General features: G+C 40.6%; 1 protein-coding gene across 1 annotated transcript in view; it reads left to right on the plus strand.

Moving 5' to 3' along the window:
* The first annotated feature begins 587 nt into the window (after positions 1 to 587).
* Positions 588 to 20,771, plus strand: part of LOC112974832 (melanopsin-like) — a 31,813-nt gene continuing 11,629 nt past the window's right edge. Inside the window, exons 1-7 of the mRNA XM_026084198.1 lie at positions 588 to 637; positions 11,049 to 11,191; positions 13,548 to 13,681; positions 15,219 to 15,422; positions 15,860 to 16,031; positions 17,645 to 17,800; positions 18,868 to 18,975. Of these exons, the coding sequence (XP_025939983.1) occupies positions 11,058 to 11,191; positions 13,548 to 13,681; positions 15,219 to 15,422; positions 15,860 to 16,031; positions 17,645 to 17,800; positions 18,868 to 18,975 (908 nt within the window). The 5' untranslated portion in view covers positions 588 to 637; positions 11,049 to 11,057. The remainder of the gene's footprint in view (positions 638 to 11,048; positions 11,192 to 13,547; positions 13,682 to 15,218; positions 15,423 to 15,859; positions 16,032 to 17,644; positions 17,801 to 18,867; positions 18,976 to 20,771) is intronic.

Raw genomic sequence — 20,771 nt, forward strand, 5'->3', positions numbered from 1 at the left:
TCACCCGGCAATTGTCTCCACCATGCGCTGTACTTAATGGTATATTCCTGTGCTGGCTTGCTTATACGTTTGTTTAAAAATAAAGGCTCAGAAGGAGCTAGTTTTTGTCGGAGGTAAGAGGCGTGACTCCACAGAAAAACTTGTGGGAACTTCCTGCAGCTTTCTGACTTGACACAGTGAAAGCAGGCTTGAACCGAACTGACCTGTGGGCTTCTCTTTTTGTAAAATGTCACTTCTTAAATCAGAATGAAGTTGGCTTCTCCTTAGACTTTCTCTTCTGGTAATTCATTGCAGTTCTAAGCTGTTGAAAAGGTAATGGAGGAGTTACTTCAAGCGTACCCAAGATCTGAGGATTAACTGGGGGTGGTGAAGGGGGAGATGATGTTTTCTAATACAGGTGATAAAAATAACCTAAACATTTTTCAGTGGTGTGTACAGACCTCTTTATTTAAAAAACAAACAAACAAACTCTAGACTATATGATTACTTTTTTCATTACCTTTGTAGAGTCTTGAAAAGTGGTCTGTGGAAGTTGCTCAGAGTTGAAGATATATCTCCATGTAATTAAAACAAGAGATCAATTTGAGACAACTGCATTGTCCCTGTCTTCAGTGTGCCACACACAGCAGCGGAGAGGGTAAGGATTAAACTCCTTCATTGCTATACCAAAGATATCTTGTTGCTTCTCCAGATCATACTAAAGGCAGTTACTTTCATATAACATATTTTTTCTTCCCGCAAGTTGAGCATATCCACACAATAATTGGGTTTTCTGAGAGGTGCAGAAGTCGCTTTTAATGAACATACGTATTCCCACCAAGTGTGTCAAAGCATGCTCCTTTCTTTTTTTTAGTAGCGTTTTATAAATCTGATAGCCCTTTGGTTATTGTAATTGCTCCCCAATTATGTCCATTTTGCAGTTCCTTTTCAGTTTGGCAGTGCTGCTTTACACCTTCCTCTGAAATAAGTCTTCAGTATTTGAGTAGCTTGCTAATGTTAAACAGATTTGCCTGTGGTCACTCGTTCATTCTACAAAAGTCTGTTTCTCCTTTTAGCTATGCTAAATAGTTTGCTTTTACTGAGGGAAGACATAGACCATTAGCTTGCTCACAGATTCACCCTCTAGGTGAACAGAAAAGCAAAGACCCCCTACTTGGATGAAGGTTGTTTTTTGAGGGGGGAGTAGGGGAGGTTGTCCCACTGTTAAATGAAGAGTCGGTATTGAGTTAAGATTTGCCGTTCTTTGCAGCGGTGGGGAAAATTCTGACTTTCTGGCATGGGTCATCTTAAATATATCTCACTTGATTAATTCCTTCTCTCCCCAGTCATCTCCATTATCTGTTATAGCTAGGTGCTTTATTCTAAACATAGTATATAGAGTATCTAGTTGAAATTTGTCAGACTGAAATGTGTAGGCAGTTGGATTAAATATTCTACCAGTGAACCAGTAAAACTCTATGGCGTGAATCATAAAATATTCCAAAACCAGTTTTTCAGTTATACTTAATCATCTAACAACGCGTATAAACACCAAATAGTGTTTTCAACAATACATGAAAAGAGTAAGCGTATTGTCAGCAGCACAATAAATAGGTGTGAAGTGCTTAAAACCTTTTGGAAATCTGTTTGTTCATACAGAACTTAAAGCCACAGTAAGTGAAATCATTGCACAAGAAACGGAGCATTTACTGCAGCCTTCCTATCAAAGAAGTATGATCCATAAGCAGATTGCATACCTATTAAAGCTACCCTACAGCATATATATTGTCCAGAATGTATATATAGGTTCAGCTGGGTTTTGTTGTCTGTCCCCAGTTCCCTGTGGAAGTAAAATAAGGTAGGTAGAAAGATTTTAATTTACTGAGAGGCATATCTGTCCTCAAGTAACTAAACTAATTTTTCATTTTTCCTTATGGTTTGAACCCTTTTTTTATTGTGTGTTTTGGGGAGTTGTATTCACAGAAGCATGAAATAATTTAGGTCGGAAGAGACCATTGGTGGTCTTCAGGTGCCACCTCGTGCCCCAGCAGGGCTAACTTCAGGTTTTGAAAATCTCCATGGATGGAGATTCTGCATCTCTCGGGGCCCTTGTTCCAGTGTTTAACGAATCTCACTGTAAGTTTGCCCCAAATTCGGTTGAAATTCCTTTGCTGCAACTCGTGTCTGTTGCCTATTGTCCCTTCACTGTGCACCTCTGGGAAGAGCTAGCCTTAACTGTTTTTTTTAGGATGCGTTTAGATTTTCTAATCACTCTGTGAAAAGCTGGTATCAGTTTGTGGTGGTGTTTTTTTTCAGAATCCTTAAATAATAAACACATGTTTTCATAGGATATATTTTAAATGCAGGGCCCAATTTTCAAAGCAGTTTTCACACGAGTCTTCTGGCAGCAGCTTGGTGGGTCTCCCCAAGAAGCAGAACAGTGCAATGAAAAGATTACTCGCTTTCAGATGAGATGCATAAAATCAGAGGTGGCTGGTGAAGGGTTCTCTCCGAGTTATCGACAGTAACGGACAGAATATTTAATCTAGCTTTCCAGGAGCCAGAGTATATGTTAGAGAAATTTGAAACCTCAGGGCAGGATGTTATATCCACTTGGCCCACTGATAGATATCAGAATTTCAAAATACAATGCCAAAATCTGAGGAAAGACAGTGATGTTTCTTCATGTGCTCTCTCTAAAGCCAGTAATGTATAAGCACCCTTAAGGCAGCCGCAGTTGGTGCGGCAGCCGCAGTCGGTGCTCAGATTGAAGCTCTTGAGCTGCCAGAGCCGAAGGTAGGAAAAGGCTGATCATCAGGGGACGCAGTGGCAACACATAAAATTGTTTCTAATATATGGTGGGCAGACTGGAGTGAGAAGAGCAGAGGCATCTGTGACTGGTGAAATAGGAGCAACAGTTGACTGGCCACCTGGTAAGAGTAAAATAGACTCAGGTGAACTGCAGGAGCCAGAAGAGCAGGTCAGGTCAAGAATATGTTGTGCCAAAAGGTTACAGCGTCAGCGAGTTCAGAGCATTATTTATTTATTTATTTATTTATTTTTGTAGACAGCAAGGCAGAAAAGCCTCAGAAGAGTAAATCTACAGTAAAGGCATTTTTTTCTTTTTTAGGTAAACTGTGCAATTATTAAAGAGCTGAGGTTAGCGGTAAGATGCTCAGAGGGAGAAAAAACAACTGGTGGAAGTATGATGCATAATACATTGGAAGAAAAAATAACTTAAATATTTGCTTTAGCATATAAATGATTTCTCCTTAAAGACTGCAAAGTTTCTTATATTGAAAGAAATAACTCTKATATCACATTTTGACTACACATGCTTTTCTTTAACATGAAACGTCTTAATATACCCTGAGATTTCGCCCTGTGGTTTTGCTGTCACATCTTGCCAACAATGATCCCTTCCCTTATGGACAGAGCAAGCGTGCACTGAACTGTAATAGTTCAGATAATTTGGATGCAGTGTTAGCATTGATTAGATTCATTCAGTGGCTTTAGTGCTGCCTCCCTAGTTCGTACTGCTATTTGGGGCGCATTTGAGCATAGCATCAGATATTTTCAAAGGCATATATGCCCCAGGGACAATATGGTGTAGTGTCTCAGGGTTCGCGTTAAGGAAGTGGCTGTGCTGGCACGCAAGCCTGGGAGAGGTGAGAAGGGAAAGATGGACTGAGCTCCAATTCAGCTGGGTATTGATAGCATGTGATAGTGGTTGATTATTCACTTTCCTTTTTTAAGTCACGGTCAGACTTGGTTCTTTGATATTTTTCTCTCTGTTTAGATTTGAACGTGTTAAAAAAAACCACATTTTCTACCAAGCTACATTTCGTAAAGACCTGGGTAATGTTACTTGTCCTGATTATACATGTACACCAGTGCTGGAACAGAACTGTTCACAAAGAATATGCCTTTGTACCATATTTTAGGACTTCTAGGTCTTGTCAGGGGGTGAAGAAAATCTGTTGCCTCAAGAGTTGATTATAGTTGCTTAGACAAAGACAGAGGAAAAACGTCCTAGTTGCTTGCCAGTGCTTCCCAGCAAAAACAGGGGAAGGAACGAGCAACATAGTGTTCCTCCCAAGGCTGAGGTTTTGCTGGCACGCTCAGTAGAATAACTTGTAAAACTTAGAGTAAGCAGTCATGTCTGATAACCCCTGCCCAAGCTGGGGAGATAATGCTCAGGCTGGAACTGCAGCCAGCTCGTTGTTTTTCAGCTGTGCTGATTCATGTACAAAGAGAAGCAAACCCTTATTTTATCACTGATCTCAGCAGTGTGGCTCTGAATGTATGTAGAAAGCAACCTCCGTGTACTTTTCTGAAAAGAATTAACTTTTTAAAGTTCTGTTAGTCTTCAGAAAGACAAAAGTATGCTCCTGGAAAAACAAGATAACTCTGCAAAGAGCAAACAAAAATGTACTCATTTTCTATTTTATTGATTAGCTCTGAGTACTACATTGCTCTCATGTGAATCATTTTTATAGCTGCCATGTCATATTAATTATAAAACATATGAATTATTAATACCCCTTGCCTTCGTTGACTCCCAGGATTGGATATGTAAACACCTCCGTTTGTCTACCATGCTGAGGTTGTTCTCCTGGCTTGAAACAACTTAGTTTTTGGTGGGTGTATTGTTGGGTTTTTGAGGTTATCTAATGCCCACTTACGTGGTGGTAGATTGCTTGCAACTGCAAGGACTTTCTTTCAGATCCTCTGTAGCTGTAACTAAAGCTTCTTGTCAAAGTAGTGGCTGTGCTAAACATGAGATGTTAAAAATATTTATTCAAATTAATGGGGATTTTTAGGCTCTCCTAACTGATGTTAGGAAGACAATTGGCATTATTTCAGTCTCTGCAATGATGAAAATGTCTTAGGTCATTTTGCCTCTCAGCCTCAGGCTGAGACTTGTGCATTGAGGTTTTTCTGGTGGTACAATACAAAATCTGCCCCAAATGGAAGTCAAATACGGGATATTTTTTCAACTGGCTATCAAGTTCAGTAACAGCCCAGAAGCACTTGCTGGAATGGCATTAGTCAGATGTACATTTTTTTTAAAAGAAAAAAGTTCTCAGGGTTTTTCCCACAGTTTTCAAATCTGTTTTTTTTCTGAGGTCATAGATAAGCTAAAATAAGATTTCATTAAAAAGTTCTCTGTGGACATTCAAACAAATCCAGATGGAATATGCCCAGTTACACCTTCCATCTTCTAGAAAAATGTCCAGCATGTCCTCTCTCTTTCTCTTTTGCGCTCTCCCACCCCTTTCTGTCCCTCCCCTCCTCTCTCGATCCTGCCTACTCCTTCAAGCTCTCCGAATGAGGAGGATCGCTGTTTCCCCGCTTTGCGTGGGACATGGGGTTGCTCAGGGGCTCGGAGGGGCATCCCTATTTTGCACAAGTTGGGCTATGAATCCTGTATGTCTCTGCAAGCAAGAGAGACGCAGACTTCTGACCACGACCTGAATAAGTGCCAGCCTAAGTCTGCACCAAATGTTCGTTTTGGGATTTGGTTGCCTTTGTGCAACTGGACGACTAGCAGAGAGCAGCGCTTGGCAGTTTTGTTCTCGTTCTTCACTTTTGGATGAACTAGATTAACTTCACAGTTAAGTTTGCTAAATCAGTTGTCATCTTGATTGAATACACATTGTAAATATGTATCTGAGCTTGCAGCTTTGGCATGCGAACAGACTGGAGTGAGCTGTGCAAGAAGAACGTTGCCCGGAGATCAATATGCAAAGTAACTTTCCCCATGCTGAGGCTTGTGGTTTGATTTCGACTCTCTGAGGGCCAAATTAATCAGGTAGTTGCTGTGTGGTGTCATAATTGCAGTACTGTTAACCAGAACAAGCTAAGTTGTTGCTTTTTTAAATACTCAAAGGTGTTAACACTTTTTTAATAATTATTTTAAAATACATCACATTTTGAAAATATCTCTGACCATCACTAGCTCTGCTATACTTGCCGCATAACAACTGTCTCGTGTTGGATCAAGACTTCATGCTTGCAAGATACCCATTAAGCCCCAAATTTTGTCATCATTTTTAGCCAAAAGGTGCTCCATTCTGAAATACCCTCATATATCGACCCTCAGTGAAATTGCAAGGAACTTGGCAAGTATTATGACTTGCTTCAAAAACATGTGCCAGTTGGTACAGATGGATTACTCCTATCTCACCATACCTGAATATTACTTATTGTTTCTTTCTCTAAGATTTCAGAGTGTGATGATATACACGTAAGTTTTTGTACTGTAAGATCAGTCTTAAGCTTCTGCTTTGTGAATCTGCCCAGCAGGCCAGCACAGAGAAGCCTCTATGCTGTTAATTCGCTCCCTTGGTAGTACATATTAATCCCCCCACCATGTAAGCAAGCCCTTATTTAAGCTCATTTCTGTGTAAATCATTTTCACAAGATGAGCTTGCATCTGTGACCAAAATCAAACCATAAATAAAGCTTTAGAGACTCTTCTATCCACCTAATGCCAATCATGCCACCATTTCTATATTTTTTCGTTATTTTCTACCTCATACCCATTGAGTGGAGCCTATCCTTCCCCTCCTTTTTCAACCTAAACTGTCTTCTGCATTGCAATTTTTTTTTAATCTCACTGTCTGGAAAGCAGAAACAGATGGCTTTAATTATTTGGACATTGCTTTATCATTAAAAATCAAATTACAAAAGCTTTCATAGAATAACTTTCCTCATCTGTTAAGTTTTCCATCGTTATTTTGGGTGAAGTGGACCAAGCTCATTTTTATATCTGGTGCCTGCTTCCTCTGCCAGCTAGTTGAAGGACAGCTCTTAGTGGTTTGTCTTCCATTTGCCTGCAGATCTGCTGGTCACCCTGCCAGGAAAGCCCTCCAAGCAGTGATGGAGGTGACAGCATTTGGATGTTTTAGTCACATACTCTATAATGGTACGGCCACATCACTATATATGTGAGATGTCTGGTCCAACATGTCATGCAGCYGAAATGCAAGTGATTGTAGGAGTAATTTAGAGGGAGCCAAACAAAGCAAGTACAAGATAAGGAAATATGCCACAAGCCGGCCCCAGTGCAGTTAGTGACTTTCTTCATGGGCAGTTTGACGTTTATATTTTTGAGTGAAACAATCAGGTCATTATGGACAGTCTCTTTAAAATCTTCCCTTAGGAAAAGGATACATCTTCAGCAGAGTGCTTGGGATTCTGCCTCAAAACCACAGGAGGAGGAAGGGGAAACCAACCTGGAAGGGARAATTGATAGGTGAATACATCTCACATGAGCGCATGAAAACCCCCTTCACCCATCAGATAGTCAATATATTGGTTGAATAAAATGTAAAAGACTTGTCTTCCTTCATTTTCTCTTGAATAATGTCATTAAGAGAGAAGGAGCCAGGCTGCGGTTTRTGCACAATCGGCTTTTCCATTCCACTTTGTGTGACTGCAGTGACGCCGAACATCTTAAACCCAGCTTAGCTAGCCAGTTGGGCTGATTCCCGAGCAGCCGTATGTCACCGTAAGATGGCGAGAGCACCTGGCACGCATCTTTAGTTAAAATTCATATGTGTAAGTTTTCAGACTGCCTTCTAAGGGGGTCTGAGTTCACACTTAWTAAATGAAGACTATGCTGAAATAGCCTGACATGTTATTGCATAGTGTATTATARCAGTTAGAGGGCATGAGATGGATACCAAATCTGTACTTTAAGTTTCACCAAATACAATTATTTTATTACTAAAAAAGGCTAATAGAAMCTATAGCTTGTAAGGACAGAACAGCAACTACACTGAATGTAACCTGCTCAACTTAGCTACTGTGCTGTTTAACAAGTCACCTAGAAAGATTTGGAATAGTTATCTTGGGTTTTGGGGGGTAGGAAAGAATCAGAGCAATTTGGAATATTCTCTGTAGTTTAATATTATTCTTATTATTCAGGAGAAACTAAAAGYAGCAGCAAAACATGTAGAGTTGTAAGAGCTTTTGAGAATACCAGCAAAAACAGCTTCTYGTTAGTGTGCACAACCAGGCTTCAGAATTGCTTTTTGTCTTTCTATTCCTCATCCAATATGCTAAAATACTTACATTAGAAGGTATTTAGGTTGTTTAAATAAAATGACTGATGAGTCAAGCTTCTCAGAGATTATATTGTGGAAAAAGAGGAAAARCTTAAATTCTGTGTTAAATCCTTTCTGATACTAACTGTTTATCCCCAGTTAAGTGTTATTCTGTACTGAGAAAGGGCCTGTATTAGAAAAGTGGCATTTGTTCAGCAGAGCAGATCTTAAATTCTCAACCTTAAAATGTTTATTCTTAACCTTTCCTGTTGTAAAACTATGCCAGCTTAGTGAAATAAATTATGTGACTAAAATGAGGCATAAATTCTCTTCAATTAGCTTACAGCTATTTGCACAGATTTAGCCTGTTTTATTTAGAAAACTTCCACTAGTTAAATTATTTTTAAAAGTTGATATTTTCTGTTGAAATAGCTATGTGCATAGCTTGTGCACACAGAAGTGCATATATCTTCTTAGATACAAATTACAGTTACAAATGGTTTTCTGTCTTCATCAGCTCTCTGCATTTCGTACAGTTGGATGAAAGCCACACACTGCTGTATCAGGGTAACAACTGAAAGATTGAATAGGTAGCTGTCTTCCGACAGTTCTTAAAGCTGTTCTTACTGCTATTAACAGAGTAGCAAAAGTGGCTGTGCTATTTTATGGGCTTCTCCTAAGGCAAGATACCTTCTCCAAAGCCTGGCTAGTCTAAACAGCCTTCAATTTAGATTCTTGCAGAGATTGCAGACTCGGCGTAGTCAGCAGTTTTATTGCTTTCCGAATTCCAGTCTGTAAGCATGAATAGCTTGTATTTTATTCAGCATTGCCAATGAACTGTGATCTGAATTATAATGTTTTGTGACACTTGTCAGCTTTTGACWTAGCTCTCCACTTGTAACTGAGTAAATAAAGCCAAAGCGCCCAAGTCAGCTTCTTTTCAGAAGAGAGATAAGTCAAGTCTCCTTTGGGTGTGAACTTCACAGTCCATTTCTAAAATGAATTTCTGCAACTGTGAGTTCCCGTACAGTGCAATAAAACATCAAGCACGTTACTGGTATGACCATGCCCTGAATAATATGTAAGGTAAATGCAGGGGTAAATCCTCARCATGTTGAATGGACAAGCTGGAAAGGGAGGAAAAAAGGGATCCTTACTTTCCCACCCCTTGAGCCTCTTTGGTTTGCGTTGCCAGAAATGAGGCAGGGCTCTGATTTAGTGCATGTTTGCTGTTAAGAAGATGAGATTTGAGGGAAAGGGAAAGGATTTTATTATGGTTATTTGTGTGCCACAGGTGTAAAGTGGCATGGGCAGCTGCGCTCTGAAAACCTTGCGCTGCCTGGGCCCTGTGCTCCTGAGTGGCCACAGTTATGTCTCCCACACCAGCTCTTGGCCCTTCGTCAAGGRTGACCGCTACACAGGGTGAGGTTTTGTCTTTCCTCCTAACCATGGGGAATGTCAGTGATGGCCCCCTGGAGCAGTCAACACCAGCAGATGCTCCCTTTGCTTTCTGTCTACTTTTATTGCATTGTTATCTTTTATGCACTGCCATTTTGGGAGAAATTGTCCCGTTATGGATGGAGGCTGTCAGAGCATTGAGACAATTTGCCTTCCCCCTTTGAAGCTATAATTTTTTATTCCATTTAAGGCACCGCTTTGTCCCCGAGAGCCTTCCTGCCTCGCTGTGTCTGCCTCGGACCCAGCCTTTTGCAGACACTGGGGGTGTGCTGTGCATCCCGCCGTGCCTAGGAGAGAAAAGGGTGCTGGCAGGATCGCACCGTTAACTGGGTAATGACTGGGCCACAGAAATTCCTCTTGTTGTAGATGACTGAGGACGTGAAGATAAAGAATAATAGAAGTCAGAAAGGAGAAAAAGTAAGATAGGAGATTATGGGAACAAGAAGCTAGCAAGGAGAAAGAAAAAGCTGTCTTACCTTTGCAAATGGCCCCTTAAATATTACTAGTTGCATAAAGTTTTTCTTCTTGATCGTGTTTTGTTGCCCAGCTCCTCCCCTGTAGGCCAAAACCGACCTTGCCCTACATCCCGTATGTCTCTGAGCCACACAGCGGCAAAACTTATTGATGCGAACTGGGTCCTCCGCTGTGACAAGGTGCCATATTTTTGACCAGCCTGTCAGTATCTGAGTGTGCGCGAGTGGTCTGTGTGTCTCTGCTGCTTGCGACTCAGGAAACAGTAATCTCCATCAGGGTAGCAATCCAGAGTCTTCTCATCGATAACGCTGACGAGAGCTGAGTGGATTAGCTGTAGGCGGCCTTGCTGCTGAATTTAGCCAGTGATAAACCTGAATTTGTTTCCAAAAAATACATAAAGAGTTGATGGGGCTTTACTCATGCGCTGGTGATAAAGGACAGTGGAAGAAACGTCAAGACTATTTGATGTATTTGTGCTTGCACAGGCGTTGCTACTGCTGTGTTTTTCCTCTGGTCTCCTAACTTTTCCATGGGGAATTCCCAGTTTTTGCAGTACTGTTAGTGGATCGGGAGCTTGGGGAAACCCAGGGGGTTTAGTGTTGGTAAGTGAAGGCTAAGAGAGGGATTTGATATCAGTGTTCCTAATAAAAGCAAAAGCATGATGAGCTGTGGCTTGTTGTACTGCAGTTTGTGTTGTGTCAGCTAGCTCTACGTCCCCGTAGGTATTTTCATGCTAGCACAGCTTTTCCTTTTTCACACCATCATCAGAATCTTACATTTTTTGTCACAGCCTTCATATTTTTTTCAGTCTGTTTTCCTTGTGTTGTGTGTGTTTTTGTTTGTATGTTTGTTTTATATAACCTGGTATTAATAAACTCTGAAACTACTGAAGAATGCTTGAGGGAAACTTGCCTTGGTTACAGGAGATCAGAAAACAGTGCAGAGGTGCCAGTTTGATCTGCCCAAACTATGGAAGCTGGGTGCTCTACCTTCCTTCACTACTTCGACATACTGAGTCAGTGTCCCCTGGAATAAATGTACCGAAYGTGCTAACTTTTCCTTTTCCTTTGTTTTCCGTTCCAGGGTTTGAATATGGGCGCTGGGCAGCACGCTGTGACCACGGCAGAGATCCCCGACCACGCTCTTTACACAGTTGGAACATGCGTCCTGGTAATTGGCACTATCGGCATCCTGGGAAACCTCCTGGTTCTCTACGCCTTTTACAGGTACAGAAATTTTGTTTATGGTTCATTTGACATGCCTTGATCACGTGTGCCTGGGTGCAGATGTTCTGTGTTGAGTTCATCTTCGGATTAAATCTGCAGGCAAAGGTTGATGGCCTCAAATGTGGCGGGGAAAAAAAATGACACCCCCCCCCCATGCACATGGCTGATAACCTTGGTGTAAATTCCTCATCTTCTAAGGAATCAGTGAAGATGAGAAAGTAAACACATGGAGACTTTTTCTGTGAATAATTCTGCTGACAAGTTTAAAGAAAAGTTTAATACTTTTAATAATCAGAACAGTAGCCTCTCAATTGCAGACCTTTTTCCTTCACTCCCCCTGTAGAATTTATAGAATATTTTACCAAAACTGGCGCTCTTCCCCTCAGCCCGCACTGGGCTGCAAGGACCAAGGGAGCAATGTGGTGCATGCAGTGAGCTCGTGCCATCTGCCTATTCCCTGCTTTGGGCAGATCATAGGATTTCTGTCAGATTGTATGCTCTGTTGCCATCTGACAGTGTAACAGATAGCGGAAGCAACTGCAGCTAGCGTATGTAAATATCTCTGGGAAAAAAATTGCCTTTTATCTCATACTGTGATGCTGCCTTTCCAAATTCTTGTTGCTCACTGCTTATCATCATCATTCATTTTAGTGCAAAGAGTGTTTAGCATGCTAGAAACACCAGTGGGGTTGTGAACCAAATGTTAGCTTAATATTCTTAATTGTTTAAGCAAAATAAGTAAGTATCATTATTTTAAATAACTGGCTTTTAACATGAGAGAGAAGAGAAACTGAATTCCCAGCAATTGTAGATCCCTTTGTGACACTTGCAATACACTGCAGGCTCTACGCCTTTCTCAAAATTTGTTTGTTTTACGTAGTGTAATAAATTGTAAAAATGTAAATAAAATAAATGCATTAAATCAGTATAGGAGAAAACTCTCCTTAGGCAGAACAAGAGCACCTGCAAAGATATGAATTCTGCACCCCCTCCCACTCGGTCATCGCAAACAGCTGCAAGACCTGGGATTTCACTAGAATTGTGGAAGTGTTGAGATGGCTTTCTTTATCAATTTCTTTCTCAATGTCTCTTTATTCATAAAGAGGAAATAAACTCATGTAAATTTTGAATGTTGATGATTTGGTAGCATATCAGAGAAGCCTCAGTTGGTAGACCTTCTACACCTTCAAAGTAGAAAGGAGATTCTCAAGAGAGAAGAAATAATTTATTTGAAAATTTCGAGAATTACTGTATGAAGATATTTATAGAATCCTGCTTACTCCTTATGTCTCACAGAATGTGGGAAGTCATCTCTTTTTATGTTATGTATACCTGGCACTGTGAAAACTTCTGAATTCAAGCTCCAGTTATCAAAGCTCTTTACTTAGCCATGCAGCCAATCCAGCGTTTCACTTGGAGGGACTGGTAGTTTGGTGTTACACCTTCTCAGTATATCCATCCAAAGTGCCCGTTATATGGTAGATTTGGGTGAGCTGATCTCAAAAATTAATTTACCATGCCCCATGGAGCATAATATTTGATCAGAACAGCGAGGGAATATTCAATCCAATAACCCCAACTAAAAGTGAAAGCGAGTATCACTCTATCAGTATCTTTATTCCTCTTAGAGCCAAGGATGATCTCAAATACCATTTTTAAGCTTCCTAGGAGATTATAACTCCAGATATCCCTAAGAAGTGGGACTATGAGAGGGTGGTGAGATGTGGGGGTGGGGGGTGGGTGGGAACAGTGAAAAAATTGTTTGTTTTCCTTGGGCAAACTTTGTCTCGTTACTGACTGGCTACTGCTTTCAAACTGCCTGCGTGGCATTTAACGTTGCCGGTTTGTCAGCAGCTGATGTTTCTCTACTTGCTTATGTATGGAAAAAAGTGTTCTTTCAAATGCTCTGCTTGCCCTGTGGCACTTTGCAAAGACCGATTTAGTTACTGGTAGTGCGGTGACTCTTTAGGTCAGCAGTTATTAAAAGTTCACCAAAAGTTGTCCTTGGGCTCTGTAACCTGCTTCAGACCCTGACCTTGCGAAGCGCGGTGGGTACTTGGTGTTAGTGCTGTTAGAGGGAACCGGGGAAAGAGGGAGACTGCTCTTCTCTTGCACAAAATCGTATTTTTCAGGATAGCTGGAGCTCTTCTCTGTTTGAGGAGGAAATGATTCCTTTTATTCCCCTTGTCCTTGCCAGTCATCACTTTGAAATGACTCCATCTGAAGCTGTAGTAATTGGCTGATGGATGAAGTAAACAGTTGCAACCTGGAAAGTATTTGCTTATTTTAGTAAATAAAGTTAACCAGCTGTTCATTTTGTATATTCTAAATTGTCTATTTCTCTCTCTATTTTTAGCAACAAGAAGCTGAGGACGCCACAAAACTACTTCATAATGAATTTGGCTGTGAGCGACTTCCTGATGTGTGCTTCGCAGGCGCCYGTCTGCTTTGTCAACAGCTTGCACAAAGAGTGGATTCTTGGAGATATAGGTACTTTGCAACACTAATTGCTACCTCACTAGCTCTGCACTTTCTGCAACCCGTTTTAGCCATCGTGATCTTGGCTCGTGCTGTGGCGATGGCAGCACAGGATTCTTGAGCGACAASAGAGGATCTCAGCATGATCAGTCAACATAATGGCATAAGTACTTCGTGTTTTATAGGCTTGATTCCTTCATCTTCCATATTTTGGAATGAGAGGAGTCAAAATCAACAACTAATCGTGTGACTTTTTAGCATGTCTAGGGCAGATACCATTGCTGGAGATGGGTAGAAAACTTTTCTTAAGTCATAAACTGTTTTCTTTCCTTATTCAGTTTAATAGGGAATTAAAATTTTTATTTTGAAATGTACATTGATATCCATTCGCATGCTTCTAGGAATCTCCGATTTAGCTAAGAGAATTAAATGATGAGAGTCAGTTGAGGGCTCCGTGCAAATTTGAGTTCCTTTCTTTCCAACTGCAAGAAAGAAAAGGAGATGCTCCAGTTACAGATCAAATACAAGAATAACACATTTTCAGAAGGCCTGATGCACTGTTTATTACTGCTTATCAGATCATCAGATGTAAATTTGCGTGAAGCAGTGGTAGTGTATTGGTGGAGCAAGTCCAGAGACAATGTATTATTTAGCAGCGTAGAAGGGGCTATTCATTAGGTTAAGGCTGTTAGTCCTGTTCATCCACTTAGATAAAATCAGGCCGCATCTTATTTGCCGATTGTAAATGATCGTGCTGCTGCAAATGAATCAATTGACTTAGGCTGAGTAGGATTTGGTCCATTATTTTGGGTTTCTTATAAAGACTTCGTAAGAAGATTGCTTTAAGGYTGAATTTAGTATTAGAGGTGTCTCCTGTTCCTGGTGGATTGTTGTCTGTAGCCATATGGCACAGTGCAAGATCTCAAGAAATGACTGATCGTTTGAAACAGATTTCCGAATCAAATGAGGTACAGTGTAACTCTGCAAGTTTTCGTCTGCTAGCGCAATGCCTGAATGCGGGGGGGGGGGGGATCTGTTTCAGGTAAAAACTGTAAGTTGAAAAAAAATGTTGTATTTAATAGGAGCGGGAGCTGTATTTTACAGTTGATGTTAGCCATTGGATTGAAACCACTTCTATGTTTTTAAGCCATATAAACCAAAGTCATTTTTGAAACATCCATTTGTCATTAGCTTACATATCTGCTGCAGCCAGTTAAGATCGATATATTGGGCAACAGTCCAGGAAAATGTAACTTTAATTAGCCTGGATTTTCTTTGAGGCAGTTTTCCATTGACAAAAGGTTCCTGGTTACAGCCCAGTGCAGAGTAGGATTTGTTTAATATATCCATCTGTATTTTATTAATATTTGGGGTTTTCCTAATAAACATTTATTAATTATGAAATTGTGAGGCTAAGAAAAATCTTCTAATGGGAGAGAAGTCCTGAGCCAGGAAAAAAAAAAGGAGGGAGATGAATCACTTCAGGCTGTGAGAGAAAACGTGTCTGTTGTTTAAAGAAAAACCCTGACGTTCCCTTTTTCCGCTTCAGGTTGTGACTTGTATGCTTTCTGTGGGGCACTCTTCGGGATAACCTCGATGATGACGTTATTGGCCATCTCCGTCGACCGCTACTTTGTGATCACTCGGCCCCTGCGGTCCATGCAGCGGACCTCGAAGAGACGCACCGCGCAGATCATCGCCCTCGTCTGGCTTTACTCGCTGGGGTGGAGCGTGGCCCCGCTGCTGGGGTGGAGTATGTCGGCCGCTCTCCTCTGGGCTATCGGGTCTAGCGTTCCCTGCTTTGTGTGCCGTGCCTTGCTCAGGATACGAAAAAACAAAGTTTTCAAAAAGCGCTTGAGCGGAGGCATAGCTACTGCGCGATGGTTTGCTGTCGTGCAATATATCTGCACCTACTGCAGTGAGATATCCTTTTTTTCCCCAGCTGTATTCGAGCAGACCAAACTGCGGCTAGACCATTAGGTGCGTCTGAGTCTAGCAGTCTGGACCTGCTCTCTGAGCACGCTCTTGCATTCTCAGACCATGCGTATAGTATGGCCAGCGTAGCTGATGAATCTGTATAATCTATGTATTTATATAATATGGCATTTATTTTAATTACTCAGGTGTTGAATCAGTAACTACGCAAGCTTTGGGCATAAGTGTAAATAATGTATTTCATGTATTTCATAGGTTCCTATGTGCCTGAGGGCTTGATGATATCATGTACGTGGGACTATGTAACCTACTCCCCTGCAAACAGAAGCTACACCATGATTTTATGTTGCTGTGTGTTTTTTATTCCCCTGGTGGTAATATTCCATTGCTATTTACTTATGTTCCTGGCCATAAGAAGTACTGGCAGGTAAGCAATGTAGCTGAAATATGTAAATCTCTCTTTTATTGCATTAGAAGATTTTCTCAGTTTCCTTAGCTGCAGATAGATCTGAACTGGAAATGAATCTGAACTGATTTAGGGAATAAAGTGGCAGATCATTAACACCCATAAATGGAGAAATATTCTGCCAATGTAATAATTGGAATAGATGTATGTATTTTGGAGTAGGGGAAGAAGTCTCAGGTGGTTCTAATCTTAGCCCTGACAGTGGTAATTAATAGCACATAGCACTTGGGTCATCACCTGCCTTTGACCTGATCTATAAACAAAATAGTCCTTATATTTTTGACAGTTCTATTTAACACAGACATCCCAGAAAACCTTGCGCTTTACTCAAGCGGATAAACAACTGCATACACAAAATCTGGTTATGCTTGTAAGGATGTACTTTTTTACAAGATCCTTGCTATATATTTGTAGGTTTGAAGTAAAAAAACAGCAGGTTGTTAGATGGATAAGGGGATTTGGGTTTGTTACTTTTTTTTTCCTCCTAATGAAGGCATTTGTTTTTCCTTGTAAGGAGGATCAAGCACCAGCTGAAGCTATAAGTGTTCCCACTGTGTCATCAGCTCTGATGGCTTTTCTCTCACCAAAATCTGTGCTTACTTTCAAGCACTCATTCAAGTCGTTTGGCTTCACAAGACTAAACCCCAGGTTTACTCAGCAGAGGTTCCTACAAAGATGCTTAGCTGTGTGCCCAAACTGAAGTTCTTACTGAATGACGTTTTGGCCTTGGTTTTGGGTTTTATTATGCTTTGTGTTTACATATTTGATGATAAGCAAAGATTGATCCTTAAGCCAGTGCTGCCCTCTTTGACCACAAAGCAGAGTGGCAACAAGATTTTTATATACCTTTCACTCGCTAACACAATGAACTTATTTTGCAGCTATGTTCACAGTGCACCAGGAAGCAATTTGTTACCTTGCTGACTGGTAATTACTGTCTTCAGCTGGAAATAGATCTTCATTAAAATAAAAACGCTGATTTGTAAAATCTGTTACTTCTGTGCTAAGTTCCTCTGAAAATATTCTTCTCTGGCCAGTAAACCTGCAAGAAAGTAAAACTGGTCCCCTAAGTGTTTGGGGCCAGATTTCTCAAAGTAGGCAGGCTAATCCAGTATGTTTTACCCAGGAAGCTGATACTTGTGAAGGTCAGTGGACATTTCTCCTTTTGAAAAGAGAAGCCATCAGATTTGATGTGTCATTTTGTGTCCGGCTCTGCCTTTGCTTGCTCTGCCCCTGAAAGCAGTGACGGGCAAGGGGGTGCCCATCGCTTCCCCTCCCAGCCCGAAATCCACCTTGCCAAGGCTTGCTTGAGGCTGCCTGTCCCGTAATCCCTAATCCCAAGGGTCCTCTGGCTCCATCCCAYGGGCAAACCAAACTCAAACAAAACGTCTGAGGCCATCTGACTACAGTCTTTTCCATCTCCTAAATTTTTAAGCACCTGAGCACAAGACAGTAGCTAGAGCAGGGAAAGATGAAATCTGCTCCATTTTTCATGCTGCCGAGAACATGTTGCAAATGCTGTGCCTGACTTTCTTCGCCCTCCTGCTGACATATCCGTGTTTTTCCCCCCACAGAGATGTTCAAAAGCTAGGGTCCTGCAGTCGGAAATCCCACCTCTCTCAGTCCATGAGAAATGAATGGAAACTGGCAAAAATTGCTTTTGTGGTCATCGTTGTATTTGTCTTATCCTGGTCTCCATATGCTTGTGTCACTTTGATTGCCTGGGCAGGGTAAGTGGAAGCATGATCCAAAGAACTTGGGTTTTATTGAAATATAAATGTGATTAGTGTTGTCATCTGCAAGAAACAGGTCTTCTTTTTAAAAGAATTTAAAATCGTTATTACAGGAGAGATGATACTGCGTTCCTTACTATATTCTTGTGGATGAATCCAGGAAAAGGGTTATTTGTTTATTTAAAATATTATGAACTTTTATCTGCATTTTTGATACACATAGTTTCCTCTCTCTCATGACACTTTCTTTGTATAAATTCCGGTTTCACAGAAGAGTTACCTCTTTTCTTTTCTAACATCTGTTTTCTCAAGAATCTTCCTCCGTACGCTGCTACCTCTGAAAAAGGCCAGAAAAGAAAGTATATTCCCAAATCTTCACCCCTAAGCGCTTGTCCACCACCTTTTCCTCCAACTGTGCTCTCCTCCAAGGGGACCTGGTGTCAGTGCGTGTTCCATAACACTGATATATTAATAATTATTATTATTCTGCAATTGCACATGCAATTGTGGGAGCTTGAAGTCAAAAAGGGGAATACTGGTCTCAAACCACTTCCAGTCCTCTCTTCCTTTCATAGTGTTTGGAGCTGAGTCACTGACACCCGTTACTGTGCAGCATGGAAGTTGCTGGTAAAAGGTTTTAGTTTTGAATCTGGTTTCTTATTGCCATTCCCTTTTCTTGGAAGGTCAAGAATGGACCATCCTGGATGACCCTTTTCCTGGATGATCACAGGTCACTATTTTTATTTATTTATTTATTTATTTATTTATTTATTTCTGTCTAGCAGAGAAACAGGGAAGGTGATTCTGTGTGTCCTGGTCATATTCAGACAGATAACTAATGACATGCATGTCTTTCTGCTTCTCCAAATGAATGAAACCAAGTATACACTGACAAATGCAAGTCTTCAGTCTGAGCAAGGAATGTATTTTAATGAATTAACTTTTCAGAGGTACTTCTTGACATGGGGCCACAGCACAGAAGCAGTCAAAAAAGAATAATGCATTTTGGTAACTTAGCATTAATCCATGGCATAGTTCTGTGTCATGTTTTTGCTTTGTTTTAGCCGCAGCAACATCTTAACGCCATATTCCAAATCTGTGCCAGCTGTTATTGCCAAAGCTTCTGCAATCTACAACCCCATCATATATGCAATAATTCACCCAAGATACAGGTACAGTAAACATATAGGTATGTGTATTACTGTARATGCAGACGTTCTTTTTAAAATGAATGAATGAAGCATGTTCCCTCGACCTCGCCTCATGCAGCCTGTGCTCAGATCCGGGTGGTCTCACGCTGGAGTCTCTCCAGGATGTCCGAGTTGGTCATGCATGGTGGAGCCCACCCTGCACACAGTGCTCCAGATGTGCTGAGCTTTGGGAAAAGCTCTGTTGAAGCAAATAGCATTTTCATAGAAGTTCAGTGCAAAATAAGAGCTCTCAGAAGCCAGTCATCCACATAGCTTTCCCTAAAAATTAGAAGAAGTTTCCAAATGTAATTAAAAATATTGCTTTTTGGTTAGCAAATTTGCTAACTCTGGTCAGCAAGTATTTGCCTTGAAAAAATAAAGCTGATGGTTCTGAAATTCCCTATTTTGCTGAAAGATTTCTTTGGAAGGCTCAGTTTTCATATTTGTTTTATTTAGTAGTCTCAGGTAAATTTTAAGAGAACCTTTCCATTCTTCACCTTTTTCAAAAATACTAGCTTTGACTTTTTAAAAAGAAGTGTCAGACTGCAGCAGTATGGTTCAATGTGCAAAATGTAATGTTGACCACGTGTAGAACGCTTCAGTTTTTTTATACACAGGAAATATTTCTGAACCTTCGCAGAAAAATTATTCTACATTTTCATTCTGTGTATTATTATGGATATCAATTAGTAAATATTTTAAAATAGAAAACTGTGGCAGCCTATCATAAATTTTACTAATGAATTCTCATACACCATTCAATATCAAGAAGCTGCATTTTCTATATTGAGTTTTCCAGTTTTATGGAAAAGGATTTTTGAGGGAGATGAAAATCAATATAATTGCTCTCATATCTGTAAGTGCTGTATATAGCCAATTGCATTATAGACCCATCAGTATAGACTTAGAGCATGCACTAATGCATATGAAATTTCTGAACATCATCATCACCTTGCTTTATCTTATAAATCTTCCTTTGAGAATCCTCTGAGTTTTGTGCTTTGCTGGCCAGGTCCTCCTTTTAAATCCCACTATACACCTCACTTACAGTTTAAGAAAAAAAAAAGTAGATGTTTTTAGATGTTTTTATGAATGGTTAGCTGACTTTTCTTTCCTTTTTATTTTCTTGCTAATTCTCTCACAGACAGGATATGAGTTTTGGAGTCAAAAGGTTTGAATTATGGTTTTTATCCAGCCTCTATTGGATTATAGTGAAGCAAGGGACAGAGTATAAAGATAATTGCCCACAGAGGTGAGATGATCAGAAAGGTAACAGCGAGTTGTACAAAGAGACGATTTCCATACAGCTGCACTGATGGGAAACGTATAACATCAGGTGAACAGAATGCAGAAAAGAATGATAATTTAATACCCTTTGAAAGATGGACCTCCAGAGAATCGGAAGTCTCCCTTTGCAGAAGGAAGTTCATTGTAGTCTCTGCTAATACCTCCTTTAGAGCCCTCCAGCATCTCCATAGAGACCAGTGGAGTCTTCCCCTGGTGGCAGAGGAAAAGCATGGGAAGGAAATGCCTTGCCCTTTGTAAAGGCCACCCATACCTGTTCCTGCTGCGTGAGTGACCGAAGCACTGCTCTCTGAGCTAGCCAGAGTCTAGAAACTGTTCCAGCTAAGGGTTTTTTTCTTTCTTTTTTTTTTTGGCACCATTTTATTTAGAAATGCCCTCCCAGCCTCAGCTGAGATGTGTTCAGGAACTGGCAAAGCAAGTGGCATCTGTTAAAACTTTTGAGATGCTCTGTTTCCAAAAATTCAGCAAGTCTT

This window comes from Apteryx rowi, unplaced genomic scaffold (genome assembly GCF_003343035.1).
Source record: "Apteryx rowi isolate R43461 unplaced genomic scaffold, aptRow1 scaffold_63, whole genome shotgun sequence".
Classification (NCBI taxonomy): Eukaryota; Metazoa; Chordata; class Aves; order Apterygiformes; family Apterygidae; genus Apteryx; species Apteryx rowi.